This window comes from Dendrobates tinctorius, unplaced genomic scaffold, assembly GCF_039654945.1.
Source record: "Dendrobates tinctorius isolate UK_male_01 unplaced genomic scaffold, ASM3965494v1 ptg000026l, whole genome shotgun sequence".
Lineage (NCBI taxonomy): Eukaryota > Metazoa > Chordata > Amphibia > Anura > Dendrobatidae > Dendrobates > Dendrobates tinctorius.
In genome coordinates, this window is record NW_027361694.1 from 11213087 (window position 1) to 11230000 (window position 16914).

The 16914-nt window shown below is 45.2% G+C and overlaps 1 protein-coding gene across 2 annotated transcripts in view; it reads left to right on the forward strand.

Annotated features, from left to right (window-relative positions):
• The window catches only part of PCCA (propionyl-CoA carboxylase subunit alpha), an 805290-nt gene that overhangs the window by 136992 nt on the left and 651384 nt on the right, over positions 1 to 16914 (forward strand). For both annotated transcript variants that reach the window (XM_073569504.1, XM_073569503.1), the window contains exons 5-6: positions 15456 to 15569; positions 16279 to 16332. In XM_073569504.1, the coding sequence (XP_073425605.1) occupies positions 15456 to 15569; positions 16279 to 16332 (168 nt within the window). The remainder of the gene's footprint in view (positions 1 to 15455; positions 15570 to 16278; positions 16333 to 16914) is intronic.

Sequence of the window (16914 nt, forward strand, 5' to 3'; positions counted from 1 at the left end):
TGTAATTCCTGGAAAACCTCTTTAAGGCTATTTGCTGCAGATTCGCTGAGTTTTTCTATGCGTTTTTATGGGCTTCCTATGGTGTTTCCCACTCTGTCATTTGTATAACAGCGTGGGAAACCCCAGCGCGGCAGTACTGAATGGCGGTAATGTTAGTCAGAGCGCTGCTGTCAGATGTCAGCGTGACCCCACAGAGATACTGTGACTCGCAGTAAAACGCATTCATGGGCTAATGAGACTACGCCTCCCATCTGGCTACATCTGCTGTCTATGATAACGGTGATGGCAGAAGCTGCTGATGGGAGAAGTAGTCTCTTGGCAGCTGGCGTCTGTACTCAAACTTTAAAAAAAGAAAACACATGTAAAAAAATTAAATATGGTACATATTCAAATAAAAATGAAAAATACATACTTGCCTAACACAACATCCCCGATGCCGTAGTCTCCTATAAAAAATGTAATATAAGAACATATAGTGAAGGAAATAATTCTTTGATCCCTTGCTGATTTTGTAAGTTTGCTCACTGACAACATGAACAGTCTATAAATTTTTAAGGGTAATAGGTCAATTTTAACAGAAGTAGCATTAATAAGTATCCAAAATTATCATAGAAAACTAGCATATGTATATAAAACGTAACATTTGTTGAATCACAATATAAAATGTGAAACAACCACAACAAGAAAACAAAAACCCAAGTGAAATAATGCAAACAATGAAACAAGGTGCAGGACAAATATATTTAAAAACCTTATAGAACAAATAGGTCTGTCACATAGCACCACAAAAACCTCTTTTCAGAATTACTGACTATGTGATCTACAAGAATGTGAATATAATATCTTGTATATTCTATTGACCACCAATAATGCCCCCTAATTAGACAAATACAGTATATTGAAAAGAATCTAGGCTATTGAAAAACAAACAAATATGTTCTAAAAATTTCTAATGATGCATTAATAAACAGGCCACAACAACACTCTCCAGTGTCTATTGTATGGCCACAAACACAGACCAATACAACATACTTAAATATAGCAGCAGCTTTGAGGCACAAATTAGAAAAAACATATCATAAGCCTTCTCAAGTATAAAGGTACCAGATAAACCACGGAATCATGCCACCCCATTCAAAAATGAGCATTTTTTTGTTAGAGGTTATTGGCACACAAGAGCCCTTTATGTTGATGCGGGGTGATCACTTAAAATGATACACATCTCAAACAATCCTTGAAAGACATTGTTAGATCTCACCCATACAGCCGGGAAACTTGCGCCTCAGCGTCAAGTAACAGGGAATCCATAAAGATGGGTGACGTCACTTTGCCTCAATAGTGTACAGCGTCTCCCGATACATTTCGTCCAATCACAAACTCATCAGGTGAGTTAAAATAAAGTAGAGAGCTGCCTGTGACAAGGAATGCTCATTATTTTTGAATGGGGTGGCATGATTCCGTGGTTTATCTGGTATCTTTATACTTGAGAAGGTTTATGAAGATATGTTTTTTCTAATTTGTGCCTCAACGCTACTGCTATATTTAAGTATGTTGTATTGGTCTGTGTTTGTGGCCATACAATAGACACTGGAGAGTGTTGTTGTGGCCTGTTTATTAATGCACCATTAGAAATTTTTAGAACATATTTTTGTTCAGGATTTGTTGTTTTTGAATATCTTAGATTCCTCTCAATATATTTGGCCAAGTAGGCGCATTATTGGTGGTCAACAGAATATACAAGATATTATATTCACATTCTTGTAGACCACATCGTGTCTATCAGTAAATCTGAAAAGAGGTTTTTGTGGTGATATATCACAGACCTATTTGTTCTATAAGGTTTTTAAATATATTTATTGTGCACCTTGGGCCACTGTTCCTGTCTTTTCACCTGGGTTTTTGTTTTCTTGTTGCACTTGTTTCACATTTTATATTGTGATTTGAATAAATGTTACGTTTTATGGTATCCATATGCCAGTTTTCTAGGTTAATTTTAACATTGAGATATGTATCAAAAATAAAATCCAGAAAATCACATTGTATAAATTACCGTATATACTCATGTATAAGCCGAGTTTTTCAGCACCTTTTTGTGCTGAAAATGCCCCCCCCCCCCTCAGTATATACACGAGTCAATTGTCCCAGAAAGACGGAGGAGGAGCAGTGGGTCATAGAGTCAGGAGCCGGTGGCCGTGGCTAAAGCCTGTGCCGCTGCTGTAATAGCGCATAGTACCAGCCGCAGCCGCCGGCTTCCAGCACACATCCTACTCGCCTTTCTGCGCGCCCTCGCTGGCACTTCATCTAGTTCGTTCCGGCGCCAGCAGCTCTTCCAGATGAGCGATGTTGTGGCTCCGCTCATTAAGGTAATGAATATGCACGCCTCTCCACTCCCATAGGCGTGGATTACATATTCATTACCTTAATGAGTGAGGCCACGTGATCGCTCAGTCGGAAGAGATGCTGGCGCCTGAACGAGACACAGTGCCAGCGAGGGGGCTCAGGCTAGGTAAATAGGATGGTTGTTTTTTTTTTTTGTTTTTTTTTTACAGTAATCATGCATACAAGGATAGGGGATAAATAGCCATACATAAAAGGATAGATAAGGAGCCATGCATACAATGACAGGGACGGGGAGCCATACATACAAAGACAGGGACTGGGGAGCCATGCATACCTGGATAGGGATGAGGGGACAATTCATAAGCGGCTTTTACTCAAGTCTATAAGCTTTTATCCAGTTTTTCGTGGCAATATTAGGTGCCTTTGCTTATACTCAAGTATATTCGGTATATAAATTTTATTTGCATTTTGCAGTGAGAAATAAGTATTTGATCCCTCTGGCAAACAAGACTTAATACTTGGTGGCAAAACCCTTGTTGGCAAGCGCAGCAGTCAGATGTTTTTTGTAGTTAAGGTTTGTGGACATGTCGGGAGGAATTTTGGTCCACTCCTATTTGCATATCCTCTCTAAATCAAGATTTTGAGGCTGTCGCTTGGTACCTCAGAGCTTCAACTCCCTCTAAGTTTTTTTTATGGGATTAAGGTCTGGAGACTGGCTGAAATGAATACATCCATACCTTTTGATATAAAAAAAAAAGCATATAATTTTAATAGGAATCCATTGGTGAATGTGTATGAAAATAAGCTTGCACATTTACAACATACTGACTTCTCTGACCTCTTGCTCCTTCCGCCGTCAGCCTCCACTGTTGTACTGACACGTCATGCCTATTCTGTGACCTCCTCGATGCTATGTGTACACAATGCGTTTTTGATCCATTTTTGCGGCGTTTTTTTCTGCACGGAAATGGTCCAAAAACGCAATGGAATTCTTATGCATGGTAATTCATTGACAATCCTGCGCACATGATCAGTAAATTTCCGTCCGTATTTGCAGCGTTTTGTTTTCTGCAGCATGTCAATTCTTTTTGCATTTTCTGCCCCATTTTTGACTCATTGACTTCAATTGAGTCATTCAAATCTGCAGCAAAAATGCAGGTGTAAAAAGGTTTGCATATTTGCTGCAGATTTGCTGCCAAAAACGCTGCTAATTGTTAAAGGAAATGATGTCAGAAGGAGGAAGAGTGTGTGGGTGGAGAATGTGTGTCTGTTTGCGTCTGTGTACCTATGCAACGAACAGCTCATAGTGATTGTACTTGGGCGTCGTCTGATGGGACTACTACTCCCATCCAGCGATGTCTGCTGTCACATGTAATAGAGACAGCACGAGCCGATGATGGGAGAATAGTCTCATCATCCGGTGCCTGTGTTCAATTGTAAAAAAACAAAACATTTACACAATTACATACATATTCACATGCAAAATAAATACTCGCCAAACTCCTTATCCCCGACGCCCTTGTCTCCTGGAAACAATCAAAAATAATAAACCTACATATACTCACCTTTCCGCCGTAGTCCATTTAATAGAGTGTCCTGCGGTGGTCTCACCCGGCTGCCGGCAATACACTGACAGAAGGTAATCGCTCCCGCAGTGTATCACTGAGCCACCTTGGGAGGCCACCAGAGTTCATTAGCTGGTCAGCTCCAGTGCTTCTACTTGCAGCACCACTGTGTGAGAACTTTCCAACGCAGTGGTGCCGTAAGTGAGCGTACCAGAGCTGATCAGCTGGTGATCTCCGGTGGCTTCTCTCACAGCAGCTCAGTCATACACTGACAGGAGGTAATCGCTCCCGCAGTGTATCGCCGGAGGCCAGGTAGAGCAGTCACATCTCCCGATGTGATTGTTCTACACATAAGATCACTGTGGAACACTCGGTATGAAGTGAACTATGGCGGACAGGATAGTATATGTTACTTTATTATTTTTTCTCCTTTGCCTCATTGGGGGACAAAGGACTGTGGGGTGTATGATACTGCCGCCAGGAGGCTGACCCTAAGTGGATGAAAAAAAGGTTAGCTCCTCCTCCACAGTATACACCCTCGCCCTGGTTGCCAGCGAGACCAGTTCATGCTTAGCGTCCTAGGAGGCACACACGTCTGGTCTTTTTCCAGACTCTTTAATTTTTTCTTTCTTTTCATGAAGATGAGTCGGGCGACGGACCCTATTGAAAGGGTCCGATCTCTCCAAACCTACAATGGGTGAGCACGTGGAGTGTCACCTCCACGTATCCTCTCCTGCAAAGTGTTACAAGATGCCAGACTCAACCCTGACCACCCTAAGGTATTGAATCCCTAGGCTGTACAGAGGCCTAGGAATTGTCTGTGTGGCCCCCACTACATCACCAATGCTAGACTGCGGTGATGGAAGGTGGCGGATGGTCCTTCTCATCCCTCGGAGGGAAAGATGGAGTTAGGGTGCCTGCACTGTCCTTTACGCGGCCCCCTCCCCTCTAATCTGAAGCTGGTCAGCCGAAGCACTCCATCCAGGGGGAGGTACGGAAGGAGGTTGGGCTACTGTAGAGCGTTCCCTCTGGCAGTCTGGTGGCCCATACTAAGGCCTGGTGTCCCATGTTCTGGCCACAGCTTCCGCCGCAAGACGCTGTCGCAGGCGCGCGCACCGCCACCTGTATCGTCCGGCAACACCGGGTCCTTATTCCCCTGGCTGGGGCTGTGCGGCATGCCCCCCGTGTCTCCGGGCAGGAACTGAAAATTTAGTCCACGGCTTTGGCTGGTGTTAGGCCTCGGGCGGAAGCCCCACCCCCATCGACATATCTACTTCCGGCGGGCTCGCCCCCGGTCCTGGGGCGGACGCCGAAGATTTAGCCCCCGACTTCGGCTGCTGCTAGGCCACGGCCGAATGTTCCGCCCCCAGCGACTACTTTGGCTGACCCGCCCACTCGTGGGGCGCAATTTTTTTTTTTTTTTTAAATTGGAAGCGGCAACAACCTTTTCTGCTACAGTTCCGGACCCTTGGGGGCGCAGGATGGGGGTAAGTGCTACGCGCCTCCCACACACACCCCGTGGGTTCTTCCGCTTGCATCACCAACCCTTTTTCGGTGACAGCTACTCTGCATCACTGCTGTAGGTCCAGCATGTTTAAAAGGACCAAGTTAGGGGAAAAGTCACCGCCCGTCGGTTCTCTTTCTCGCAACGCAGAGTCATCAGCTATGTGATGCCTGCGATTCTGAATGTGCCCAGGAGCCCTCCCGTGTGACCAAGCCCAGTGTACAGAGTCCCCCGGAATTGGCTCTCTCTGTCGCAGTCTATGGCATCACTAACGGGAGCTATAGAGTCCCTTCAGGCCCCAGATAGGGGTAGGGACAGTGGCCTGTATGTTTTGGAGAGACCCTCCACCTCACAGGAGCCTCTGGCCTGCAAGGGCTGCTTGTTGTGAGTTCATTTTCCCCTTCACTATTGAGCTCTGATGAACTCCCTCTTCTGGTGAAGGAAGGTAGTGAGGCTGATTACCAAGCACCTGAGCTGGATAATGATGACTGGGTGACGGGAATTGCTGACTGGATATAAGGCAGCCGACGCCCTTCTGCCTTGCTGGTGACCTCTCTGAGGGATTCTAGGAGACCAGTCTGATTCCTGCTCCTCAAAAGCTAAGTTTTCTGCTCTGCTTTTTGCATTTGTGTTTTGGTTTTGTTTTGCCTTGTTTTTCTGGATTTCTGCCATTCACTGCTGGGTGAGCTGAATTCCTTTTTGCTCTGTCTTCAGAAAATACCTGAGTACTGATATAGTCTTTTTGAAGCCTAGCGTCTTCAGTGCTTTTTTTTCCCTATCAGCCTGTTGGCTCTTGTTTTGATAGGGTTTTGGCGGATTGCAGACAGCAGCTTTTCTATCCTGTCCTATTTAGTTAGCTTGGGCCCCATCATTTGCTCAGCCTATCTTTTTATCTGTGTGAGTGTTTTTTCATCTTGCTTCACCGTCATTATATGTTGGGGGCTGCCTATTGCTTTGGGGTCATCTCTGGGGCAGTTTAGATTTCCCTTTCTGTCTTTAGGCTATTTAGTTCTCCGGCTGTGATCGAGGGGTCTAGGGCACCGTAGGAACCCTTCACGGCTACTGCTAGTTGTTGTTGATAGGTTCAGGGGGTCTGCAATCCGATAGCTGCCAACTTCTCTGGTTTTCTGGACTTAGCTAGTATTTCTGTTTTTGCCTCCTACGGTGACTCATTCATAACAGCCGCTCTTGCGCTAGGCAGAAGCGGGGGGGAAACTAACCCATACAGCGTCAACCGGCCCGTCTGGTGCCTCAGGCATCCATGAGCTCCATCTCTCGCTCTCCTTCACCAGTGGGTGATGGCGAACAAAGCTCGGATTATGATTCCGATGGTCCCTTAATTTGGATGCACCTGACTACCAGGAAATTCGACAGGCTCATTAAGGCCGTCAACCAAACCCTGGGGATTGACGATGAATCCACCTTGACCTTAGGTCACAAGATGTCATTCAAACGAGCCAAACAGCCTCATAGGGCATTTTGCACTCACCCAGAATTTGAGAACATTGTGCAACGACACAGGGGACGGCCAGACATACCTTTTTCAGGCCAGAAGGCACTGGATACAAGATATCTGTTTGCTTCTAAGCTCCGTAAAATGTGGGCAGAATCCCAAATGGTAGATCCACCCATGTCACGTTTCGGTTCTAAGACTGTTATTCCTACATAACGGTTCTTCTATTAAGGATCCCACGGACCGTCTCATAGAGAGCCTGGCTTGCTCGGTTTTTGAGGCCTCAGGATCAGTCCTCACTCCCTCATTTGCGGCAACTTGGGTGGCTAAACCCATGATTTCCTGGTCAGAATCATTAAATCATTAAATAGAGCCCTGCAGGGCATGGACCTGCCATCAGAAGTGGCTCAAATTTCGAATCCGATCGCTCTGGCAGGAGACTCTGACTAATGCATCTTTGGATGCTGCAAATGCAGTTTCCAGCAGGAGAGCTCTGTGGTTGAGGACATGGCGGGCAGACGCCTTCTTTGCCCTATCAGAGCGGCCGGTTATTCGGTAAGAAGCTAGACCAGCTTATCTCCGACACCACAGGGGGAAAAGCAACTTTCTCCCTCAAAGAGGTGAAGCAGCCATTCCGTCACCAGCTTCAGGCATGGTTTTGGGTCGTGGCGGCCAACCTCGCCGGTGTGGGTTGGCCCAGTCAGGACAGACATCGTCAGGTCTCATGCACAGCCAACCCTTTGGGAAACATACGGTCTCACCAGTCAAAATTGAAGGGATTTAGGTCCCACAGATTTTCAGCCAAATGACTAGCAGTCACCTCCTCTGGTTTCAACACGTCTGGCTCACCATCATACAAGACGCATGGATAAGAGAGCTGGTGTCTTCGGGATACAAGATCAAATTTATTAGCCACGCCTCAGGACTATTTTTTTTTTTTTTTTTTTTTTGTGTGTGTGTCCCCCCCCAGATCGGAAACACGTGCACGCGCCCTGTTCATGGCCATCGAAACTCTCCGGCGCAGCAGAGTTATCATCCCCATACCAGGAAACGAGAGACTTCAGGGTTTCTATTCCACCTTATTTGTTGTCCCCAAGAAGAACGGGACAGTAAGGCCCAGTCTGGACCTGAAACTGCTGAACGAATTTGTCAAGCTCAGGCATTTCCGGAGGGAGTCCCTTCGCTCGGTCATATCTGCCATGGAAAGGAGGGAATATTTGGCCTCTGACATCCAAGACGCCTACCTACACATCCCCATCTTTACGTCACATGAAGGGTTCCTAAGGTCGCAGTCAGCGACCTACATTACCAGTTCACAGCCTTACCCTTCGGCCTAGCCATCGCCCCCAGAGTATTCTCAAGGGGTCATTGCAACGGTCATGTCCATTCCACATTCCTGGGGCTTAGTCGTCTTGCCATATCTGGACGACCTCCTGGTCAGGGGCCTGTCTTTCCGGGATTGTGAGGAAAGCGTAAGCATCACGCTGATTACTCTTCCCTGATTAGGGTGGCTGGTGAATTTTGAAAAAGTCAACCCCTGTTCCAGCTCAGGAGATTGCCTTTCTGGGGATGATCTTCGGCACCTCCTGGTGGTTGGTGATTCTCCCTCGGGACATGGCCGTAGGCCTCCGGCAGGGGGTCCAGGCACTTCACTAGCCGTTCTCTCATACCATCCGGTTTGGCATGAAGGTCTTGGGGGAGAATGGTGGGAAATGGAGGCAATTCCGTTTGCCCAACTTCATCTTCGCCCTCTTGGCGGCTTGGGACAAGAACCCATTCTCTTGAACACCGGTGCCAGTTGTCTGCGCAGGTCAAGCAGTCACTCAGATGGTGGACAAAGAGTTCTTCCCTTCTGCAGGGGAAATCTTTTCTCCCGGTCCATTGGCTGGTGGTCACGGCCGACGCCAGTCCCTCTCGGTTGGGAATCGGTGTTTTCGCCATCACACAGCCCAGTGACGTTGGTCACCATGGGAATCATGCCTCCCGATCAGCCTTCTAGAGATACAAGCGATCCGGCTGGCTCTACAGCACTTTTCATCGTTTCCTAGCAGGTCGTCCTATCCGGATTCAGACACACTACCATGGCATACATAAACCATCGGGGGCACCCGCAGCAAGACTGCCATGCTCGAGGTAAAGCATATCCTTTGCTGGGCCGAAAGAATCCTCTCTGTGATCTCGGCAGTCCACATTCCAGGCATAGAGAACTGGGTGGCAGACTTCCTCAGCCGGCCGGGTCTTGCGTCCAGGGAATGGTCACTCCACCATGAGGTTTTCCATCAGATTTGCCAACGCTGGGGGACTCCAGATGTGGACCTGATGGCCTCCAGGTTGAACGCCAAAGTGCCCACGTTTGTCGCTCGGTGCCGGGATCCCCAGGCAATCGCTGTGGACTTGTTGGTTCTGCCATGGAACCAGTTTTGCCTCCCGTACCGGTTTCCTCCGCTACCACTGCTTCCAATGGATATCCCGAAGGTCAAGGCAGAGGTTGTCCCAGTAATACTGATTGCCCCAGATTGTCCTCATCGGGCATGGTACGCAGATCTAGTGCAGCTACTCGCCAACATCCCCTGGTGCTGCCAGAGTGCACAGACCTACTTCCCAGGGCCGGATCTACCACCATAACTCAGGGACCCTGTGTTTGACGGCTTGACCGTTGAATCTTGGATCCTGACCAAGGCTGGGTTCGGCCGGAATTTGTTTGCTACAATGGTTAGCACCCGGAAGCCCGCCTCTGCACGTATTTACCTCCACATCTGGAAGGTTTCCTTCACATGGTGTATTGACCGCGATTATTTTCCTCTGAGATTCTCCTTTCCCAATATTTTAGCCTTTTCTCCAGTCTGGCCTAGACTCAGGTTTAGCTCCAAGTTCTCTCAGGAGACAGATATCGGCCTTATCCGTGCTGTTCCAGCGCAGGATTGCTACCAATCTGCAGGTAAAGACCTTCCAGGGAGTCTCCCACTTGGTACCTCCCTATAGTGCCCCTCTGGACGCCTGGGACCTTAACCTGATCCTAGGCGATCTGCAGGAAGCTCCATTTGAACCACTACAGGATGCCTCTTTGACATACCTTTCCTGAAAGGTGGTGTTCCTTGTAGCTATAACATCAATCAGGCGGGTCTCGGAGCTGGCAGCTCTATCCTGTTGAGCCCCGTTTCTGATTTTCCACAAGGATAAGGTGGTTCTCAGGCCAGCTGCTCCTTTTCTGCCAAAGGTCGTTTCCTCGTTTCACATTAATGAGGATATATTGTCTTGCCCTCTTTTTTGCCCAGTACCGGTGCACTGTGTGGAAGAGGCTCTTCATATGTTGGAGCTCTCAGGAGGTACGTGTCACGGACGGCATCATTTTGTCAGACAGACACGCTGTTCGTGCTTCCCGAGGGTCGCAGGAAGGGACTTGCTGCCTCAAGATCGACCATAGCCAGGTGGATTCGTTTGACTATTCAGGAGTCCTACTGCATCAGAAGCGCACCTGTTCCAGCGGGGATCAGAGCACACTCCGCTCGGGCGGTAGGTGCCTCTTGGGCTCTTCTGCACCAGGCATCGGCGGAACAGGTCTGCAAGGCGGCAACTTTGTCCAGTCTGCACACATTCTCCAAGCGCTACAATATCCATACTCAGGCTTCAGCAGACGCGAGCCTGGGTAGAAGAATACTCCAAGCAGCGGTGGCGCACCTTGAGACAGGAGGTGCGTATAGCTTGGACCGGTGAGTCAACTTCCCACCCAGGGTCTGCTTTAGGATGTCCCACAGTCCTGTGTCCCCCAATGAAGCGAAGGAGAAACATGGATTTTTGTGATACTCACCGTAAAATCCTTTTCTCGGAGACTCTCATTGGGGGACACAGCACCCACCCTGTTAGCCAATTGGCTCTTTTTTTTGTGTTGGTTATTATGTATTTACACTACTAGGTGAGTTTTCTAGACATGTTTACTGCATTAAGGTTGATTTTGTCTATTTTGATCTACTGCTTTTGCACCGAACTGGTCTCGTCGGCAACCAGGGCGAGGGTGTATACTGTGGAGGAGGAGCTAACCTTTTTTCATTACTTAGTGTCAGCCTCCTGGCGGCAGTAGCATACACCCCACAGTCCTTTGTCCCCTAATGAGCCTCTCGGAGAAAAGGATCCATGTTTAATTGTTTGCAGGAGATGAGGGTATCAGGGATTAGGCGTTTATTAGGAGTCTGTGAGCATTTCAAATAAAGGACTTTATTTTGGGTGTCTTTTTTTTTTTTTTTTAAATCCAATATCTCTATGGGGTTAGTAAGCGATATATGTCTTAGGCTAGTTTCACACTAGCGCTTTTGAGCGCAGCGACGGCCTGTGCACGGCCGCCGCTAAGCCCCGCCCCCTGCCGTGCCTCCGCCGGTAGCTCCGCCTACCGGCGCATGACGCTGCATGCGTCCTGCGTCCCCTATCTTTATCACTGGGGGCGCAGCCCGTGCGCAATATGCGTTTGGCGGCGCATGCGTCCTTTTGACGGTGCGCCGACCTGCGGCAAACCCAACCTGCTGCAGTTTGGTTGCGCTCGGCGCACCGTCAAAAAGGCGCATGCGCCGCCAAACGCATATTGCGCACGGCCTGCGCACCCAGTGATAAAGATAGGGGGCGCAGGACGCATGCAGTGTCATGCGCCGGTAGGCGGAGCTACCGGCGGAGGCGCAGCAGGGGGCGGGGCTTAGCGGCGGCCGTGCGCAGGCCGTCGCTGCGCTCAAAAGCGCTAGTGTGAAACTAGCCTTAGATGCCTCTCCATTACTAACCTTTGGGCTTGATTTCACCTGACAATACAATGGTGACATCAACCCCACAAATATGAACCCCACTTGCCACCAATACAGGGCAAGTGGGAAGAGCGAGGCTAAGTGCCAGAATTGGCGCATCTATAAGATGCGCCATCTCTGAGGAGACTGATAGCTTATATGTTTAGCCTGGGGGGCACCAATATCCATGGCCCCTTCCCAGGCTATTAATATCAGCCCACAGCTGTCTAGCCTTTGCTGGTTCGATTTTATAGGGGGACCCCATGTCAATCTTTTTCTGGGGTTCCCCTGTAAACTAGCCAGTAAAGGCTAAGCAAACATCTGTGAGCTGATATTAATAGCCTGGGAACTTTTAAGTCTATTGGCTGCTTCCCAGAATATGAACATCAGCCCTTAGCCGTCTGCTTTCCCTCTGCTGGTTATGAAAATTATGTAGAAGCCCACGCAATTTTTTTTTTTTTTTAAATAGTGCATTTCACGCAGATTTCTGACAGTTGCTGTTTATTTACTGCGTATGTAGGTTAATTGTTAATGCTCCTACATAGGATTTGTGATTGTGTGTGTCTTTATTTAGCTCTTTATGTACTGTTTTATTAATAAGCGTATCTGGCTGACACCTGTTCATTACTAAACCTCATAAGTTGAGGATCCAAGAAAAGCACTTCTGAGCATCCGCGCTGCTTTAGTGATAAGAATTCTTCAGAAATCCATATAAATCCATATAAATCTTTCAACTCTGTACTGTAACCTGAAGAAGAGGTGCGGATTGTCACCTCGAAACGCGTAGTTTCTGTAGTACATATAATAAAGAACTTGAAAGATTTATATGGATTTCTGAAGAATTCTTATCACTAAAGCAGCGCGGATGCTCAGAAGTGCTTTTCTTGGATCCTCAACTTATGATACCTAGTGGACGCTGTCCACCTGCACGAGCTCTGCAGGAGCTATATGACTGCAACAAACGTTGAGAGTGGTTGTGTCTGAACACAACCCATAAAGGGTGAGTACTCCAGAGTACTTTTATATTTTAATTGATTTATACCAGGTGAAGCCCTATGTCTGCGCCCCCGCCCTTGTTTTCTCTCATTACTAATCCTCGGGCTTGGTTAGATAGAGATATATTGTGTATATATAGATATACTCACTTATATTTGTGTGTGTGTAAACAATATAAATTTGAGCATTGTATGTAATGACATTATGGTCTTCAATTCCATATTGGAGAATGAAAAAGAAGGGGTTGAACAAGGAAATTACATCAGTTTTTTTTTTTTTTTTAAACAATTATTTAGCTCTATGGATTGACAGAAATGCATAAAAAATGCACTGATTTTCCACTGCATTTTTCTGCCAAGAGATGCAGAAACCTTGCTAAATTTCTGCAAGCAAATACGCAACGTCTGCATATAGCCTTAGGCTGTGTTCACACACTGCTTTTTTTTAGTGGTTTTTACCGCGGTTTTCACTATAAAACCGCTATAAAACCGCTAAAAATAAGCTGCACGGTCATTTCTATGCATTTTGCACTTTGTGTGCACATTGATGCGTTTTGTACCGCGAAAAAACCGCATCGCGGTAAAAACCGCAGCATGCACATTAATTTTGCGTTTTTTTCCGCGGTTTAGGCTTCTCCCATGCTTTTAGAAACCGCTGCAGTAAAAAACGCATCAAAACCGCGCAAAAAACCGCTGCGGGAAAATAGGTGCGGTTTCTGGGAAGGGATTCAGGTTTTTGTGCAGAAATTTTCTGCAGCGTGTGCACATACCCTTAAGATCTTGCACAGGTGTCTTTATTCTCGGGGGGGGCAGCACATGTACAGATCAATAGTATTGCTCTCGCAATGTCATCTTGACCTTACTGCACAAACACCACACCCAAGAATGATGATGTATGTGCGACCGCTTGGGCAGGGAAGAGGTCACAGAGAAGAGTGACCTGTCCGTCACAGTTGGAAAAATTGTGGCTGTAGTAGACAGGCGAGAGGGCCTTAAGTGAAGGAAAGCCCCTGCACTTGGGAGCTGATTTGCTCACCAATAGATTCCTAGAAAATGGAGGCATGGATTTTTTAGATAAGGCTATGGAGATCATCATCAATATTTCAGACTGTAAAATGCATGCACTTTACGGAAATTGCATCCCAGACTTATTCCGTAAGAAAAAAGTTTTTCCTATTTATTTTCTGCTTTACACACTGCCAGGGAAGTTTTAATTTTATTGCACTATGGTAGAATAGGAAGGTGATAGATGTATATTGTTGTTTCTGCAGCATGTATATTATACACCTCTAGCTTTACAGCATGCACGTTATGTATACAATATACACAACATTGTTTCATTAACAGTACATACATTCAAGTTTGCTGTGTACACACACACACACACACACACACACACACACACACACACACACACACACACACACACACACACACACACACACACACACACGTTCTTTATAGATGTTCAAGTTATTGATTGTGTTATGTCTATAGAGAAATAGGAAAATTAAATAGAGGCCCCGTCCTACCTGTTCCTCTGTTGCTTCTCTTAGAAATGTATAAATAATTTGACTGTGTGTTAGCATTACTATGGTCAAAGTAGTATGTTTTTGCATAGTTTGATGTATTCAGTTCTGATTAGACAATGAGTGCATTTATAGGGACACACTCTCAATTGGTAACATAGAGCTCTCCATTTATTCAAAAATGTCCAAGGAGAATAGCAGAGGAGCAGTACAGCATGGCGTTTTAGTAAATGTTAGAATTTCTAATAACAGTGAAACGGGCACAAGGGAGTTATTAGGAATGTATCAATAAATTGACAACTGGGTGCTACCAGTTAGTGGGTGTGTCCCCTACTCACTGACATTAGCCAATCAGCGCTGTCAGTGTGTTGAGAGACACCCCTTTGACAACTGTGCTACAATTCCCATTGTCAATGTATTTATAAATTTCCATGGGAACATAAGGAAATCTAGATTGCTCTAGATCTGTCTTGTATTGTCTGTTATGTACTAAAGCTGACATGTCAGGAGAGGTAATGGGGCCCTCTTTTTAAAGGAAATCTGTTACCAGGTATTTGCTACTTCATCTGAGTCCAGAATGAGGTAGAGACAGACACCCTGATTCCAGCAATATATCACCTACTGGGATGCATGTTTGTATTTTTTATAAAATCATCGATTTTATCTGCTGTAGATCTACCTGAACCCTGTGTAATTCTGTGTACACTACTGACAGCTTTCTGTGCATAGACAGAAAGCTGCTAATTGATTTGTTGAGGCAGGGTTATACATGACTCATCAATACGGCGTTTATCCCTTGTTGATAAACTAGTAATTTTATTAAAGCTACAGCAAGCAGCCCAGTAAGTGACACATCACTGGAATCAGTGTGTCTTGTCTACATTATACTGCTCTCATATGGATAACACCTGGTGACAGATTCCTTTTTAGGTGAGCAATTGTTTACAAAGCACTGCCCTGGCCTTTTATCATTATTGATAGTAAGCTTGATGTTTCAGATTGTGTTATATTTATTTCTTAAATCTGTTATTCTCCCTTTGCAAGTTACCAACCAAAGTGTTATAGATTGCACGTAGTGTAATAAATAGAAAAAAAGTCTCTAGGTCGGAGATAAGGAGATATATACATGGCATTTACATATAAAATACTAAATATTAGACTTACATTTTTTGCGCAAGTATTACAAAATGGGAATGATATATATTTTTAGAAAAATCAAAGTAGCCAATTTTCTTCCTGCTTTGTACGATGATGGTAATTACTTTTGCTGTGAGCATCTGTCAATGCAGAATTTTTATCTCTTCAGGTTCACGTGAAAATGGCGGATGAAGCTGTCTGTGTTGGCCCTGCTCCCACTAGCAAAAGCTACCTCAACATGGATGCCATCATGGAAGCCATTAGGAAAACGGGGGCCCAAGCTGTGAGTCTGAATGGCTCTATCTGCCGCAGCTGTTTCAGATATAGCAGGCAGAATAGCCAGGATTTGTATTAAAAAAAAATAACAGAAAGGAACTGAATATTGTATTCTTGTTTGGCTCATGTCACATGAGTTAAATGTGGCCGAAATCTCTACTGGAAATCAAAGGCTTTTGAAGCATCTGGCAAGGCTGGTGGCAGTTCCTGCAGGTGGCTGCTGGATTCACAAATCACACCAGGGAGCAGCTTCAGTTCATTCCCAAATATGCTGGGGGGGAAAAATCCCAATTAGCTTTAACCCTTTCCCTGTTTCTTTTAATTCCTTTTTCTTTGCTAAATGATAACCATGAATAAATAAGGATAAATAATTTAATTCCTTTTCACGGATAAGGTCTTTTGCTGCAGTAACAATTAATATTGAATAGTGTTTATAAAAAAAGAAAAAAGTATTAGTTGTAATCTAGTATATCTCTACATGTTTATTTGTTTTAGACACAAAATAGCATTTTATTTGAATAGTTATATTGCAGAGAAAATAAACTTTTTTTTTTTTTTTAAATTGTCTTTTAATACATATCTTTTTATAGCTATATTTTTTGGCAGTTCTTCAATAAACTGACTTAAAATCTTTTTGGCTATGGTGGGGTTAAGAATTGAATCTAAGCAATGACAGAGTGCCTATTATGATAACACCCTCTGTTTTTATTTTCCAGGTCCACCCAGGATATGGGTTTCTTTCTGAAAACAAAGAATTTGCCCGACGTCTGGTAAGTTGAGCTGTATTGTGGTGTCTAATGAATCTTTAGGATAAGCAGTGGAGTAGACTGGTGTAGTGGCTGTGTTCAACAGTGAAAGGTGTCTGATTATGGCCATGGCTAAAAGCCCGGCTGTTAGTGCCCATTTATAGCTTTACCTGCCCTCATTACTAGATATTGTTCTATTAATAATCTGTAAAGTGACATTGCCATAAAATTGTTTTAATATTAGCTGTTCTTCATTGTGCTGCCTATTTTTTTTAATATCATAAGCTTATGTTCCTTAACACTGTAGTATACATCTTTTTTTACGTAATCCAGGTGTTAATTTTTTACTTTGATTTATTTTTATCTTGCATATCCTTATTCTATGCATATTTCCAGTAGAATAAATATCTCCGAATGAATTTTTGGTCCTCAGTTTGGTAATTGCCATCTTTTATTCAGTGCAATCCTCTATCTCGCGTAACTCACAAGTTACCGTACTCGACACAACGTCCAATTGTATTAATGTATGTGACGTAGCATCCAAAAATGATAAATTTCTTTCAAGAGGCAGATCAGGGCACCAACAGATTTTTGACAAGTTTTATT